At 38.1% G+C, this 2,934-nt stretch overlaps 1 protein-coding gene across 1 annotated transcript; it reads right to left on the reverse strand.

The window, feature by feature from the left end:
* Positions 1-43: 43 nt before the first annotated feature.
* CSUI_011462 (uncharacterized protein) lies at positions 44-1,822 on the reverse strand. The gene is made up of 3 exons (XM_068071560.1): positions 1,760-1,822; positions 1,328-1,411; positions 44-617 (listed from the first exon to the last, which is right to left on the reverse strand). Exon 3 carries the CDS (start codon positions 609-611, stop codon positions 213-215), a length of 399 nt encoding a protein of 132 aa, XP_067916464.1. The 5' UTR covers positions 612-617; positions 1,328-1,411; positions 1,760-1,822; the 3' UTR covers positions 44-212.
* Between the last annotated feature and the right edge of the window lie 1,112 nt (positions 1,823-2,934).

Here is a 2,934-nt window from a genome sequence, read left to right on the forward strand (position 1 = left end):
GTAAGAAGAAGAAGAGCATTGGTAGAAGATGACTTGCGTACGTACCTTAGACATGAGTAGATTTACTTCACGACTAAGAGCTTCTCTCTGTGCTTCTGCTTCTTCTCTTAGATTCAATTCTCTCCTTTCTCGTTCATGGATTTCTTGCTTTAACTTCTTTATTTTTTCTTCTTTCTCATTCAACTTCGTCTCAAACTCATCCACCATAGACTTCATCGTCTTCTCATTCTCTTCACTCTTCTTCTTCTTTTCTTCTCTTCTTCTTCTCCTCCGCTCTCTTTCTCCTTCTCTCTTTCTTTCTCTTTGCTGACAGCATCGAGCTGACTGCGTAGATTGCCTATTTCTCGCTCTCTTTCAGAAAGATTCTTCTCTAAACTTTCTTTCTCTTCTTTTAGCTTTCTCGAGACTTCTTCTGTCGTTAAAGCGATAGATGTCTTTATTTCTTCCTTCCATCTCTTCTCATCTTCTTCTCTTTCATTCCTTAGATCTTCAAGAGCCTTCTCTAGATCTTTCTTCTCCTCCTCGAGTTGTCTTAACTTCTCTTCAAACATCTTCTCTTCCTGCGCCGCCGTGGCTAAAGACGCCTGAGCGACTGCGGACGCGACGGTCATGGCGGTCTATGGAGAGACAGAGAAGAAAGAGACGAAAAGAACAAGAAAAGAGAAGAGGAGAAAAAAGAGAAAAGAAAAGGAGAAAAAAAAAGAAGCCAAATGAAAGAGGGAGGAGAGTTCTAAGATAGACAATGATGCCATTCTGAGGTGTACATACACCTTGATAAAGTCTTGTAGTGAGTGTGTAATACTTAGAGAAAAAGACGTCTTCAAGAAAGAATGAGAAAGAAGAGAAAGAAGAAGACGTTGAAGAAGAGATTCAAGTATAGAGATCCATTCTTTCAAAGAAAGATGCAGCCTTCTCTCTCAACTTAGTATAGACAACTACCCATCTATAAGTCAGACAGTCTATATACATAGGCATATATATATATATTCATATGGACAGATGGATCTCTTTCTCTCTCGCGACCTATCTCTCTCTCTCTCGCTGTATTTATCCACCTGAACAAATATATGTATATATCGTATGTATGTACACGAGTGCCGGGATGTATGTAGGTAGAAAGAGTGAGAAGAAGAGAGAGCGAGAAAGAAAGGACAGTGTGTAGTTCACAGAGGAGAGAACAAGAGAAGCAGAAGAAGTAGAGAAGAAGATGAAAACGAAGAAGAAGAAACATTAAAGAGAGGAGAGAAAGAAGAGAGGAGAGAAAGAAGAGAGGAGAGAAAGAGCGAGAAAGAGATGGAGAGATGAGGAGGGGTGTCTAAATTCTTACCTGTTGCTGAAGAGATCTCTGGGCTAACTCGAGCTCTGTCTGGAGTTTCTCTGCTTTCTCTGCGGCTTCCCTCGCCTCCTCTTTCTGTTGAATTAACATACAAAGAGAAACAAAAAGCTAGCCCCAATAGGAGGCCTCTTGTCACTGCATGCACGGATCTATCTATCTACCTGTCTAGCTATTTATATATCTATCGTTAATCTATTTATCTAACTTTGATCTAGCTATCTATCTTCAATCTATCTATCTAGCTATCTTTAACCTTTCTAGTCATCCTTTATATAGATAACTAGAGTCAATCTATCTTCTTCCTCCTTCCTTCTTTCTATCCATCTACCTTGTATCTATTTGTCTTGTATGTATCTATCTCTATCTCTTTCTTCTTCTTCTTCTCCATTTTGTGGTCGTTTAAATTGCCGGTGTATTTCGCACCTGTGTGAGAAGCTCTTGCTTGATCTTCTCCAGTTCTTTTCGAGATCTCTCCTCTGTCTCATTCTGACAAGAAAGAAAGAAAGAGAAGAAGTTGGAAAAGGGCTGAGGGAATTTGACTGGTAAGGAAAGAAAAGCCGGGAGAGATGAAGAAGGAAAAGACAGAAGAATTGCAATTGACGGCTTCTACTACTACTACGACTACTATGACTCCTATTCCTGTGTGGAAAAGGCATCGATACGACTTCGTAGTCTCGATACAGGATGAAGAGAGAAGGAACGAAATTTGATAGAAGACTTGAAAAGGAAAAAAGTCAAGTATCAGAGGCTATTCTTGTCTTTTTCCTTCTTGAGCTGACGGAGTGTACGTACACAAGAAAAAGATCCAGAAAGAAAAAAGAAGGAAAGATGTATTGCGTGGACTTCTATAGAGATTCACATACATGTATATATATATGTATATGTGTATGTATATATGTATGCCTATGTATGTATGCATATATGTATGTATGTATATATGTATGTATGTATACATGTATCTATGTATACATGTATCTATGTATGTAGATATGTATGTATGTATACATGTATATATGTATGTATGTATATATGTATATATGTATATATGTATGTGTGTATGCATGTACGAATCGATGTATATATGAATATGTATATGTGCCTATGTATGTGTGAAATTGTTTGATCCATGAAGACTCTGATCTCTGTGTGACGTCTCCTGCTTGTCAACTCCTTCCCCGAGTGTACAGACACCTCATGATAGAGATGAATAGATACACTCTAGATGTACACCTACAATGGAGAGACCGCAGAAGAAAGAAAGAAACTGTCAAGCCCAAGCCAACACGAAAGAAAAAGAAGAAGAAGAAAAGGAGGAAGAAAGCTCATTCTCATCTACACTAGAAAGACGACAGAGAAGAACGAAAACAAAGGAGACAGAATCTCCAGAGACATGTCTCTCGACGATTGAAACATCTATCTCTCTGTCACTCCATCTCTAACTCTTCTATCTCTCTATCATCTTTAAATTTGTCTTTCTCAATCTATTTCTATTTATCTAAATAGATCATCTCTCTCTGTCTTCTTCTGTATCAGAAAATGAGTTTGGATATAAGACAGATAGGCAATAGATCGATGAATACATAGATAGATTAAAGATA

The sequence above is a fragment of the Cystoisospora suis genome (assembly GCF_002600585.1).
Source record: "Cystoisospora suis strain Wien I chromosome Unknown contig_12000, whole genome shotgun sequence".
Lineage (NCBI taxonomy): Eukaryota > Apicomplexa > Conoidasida > Eucoccidiorida > Sarcocystidae > Cystoisospora > Cystoisospora suis.

Bases quoted from the DNA above. Each gene is read 5' to 3' on its own strand.
- CSUI_011462 (XM_068071560.1), bottom strand. From the start codon at position 611: ATGACCGTCGCGTCCGCAGTCGCTCAGGCGTCTTTAGCCACGGCGGCG.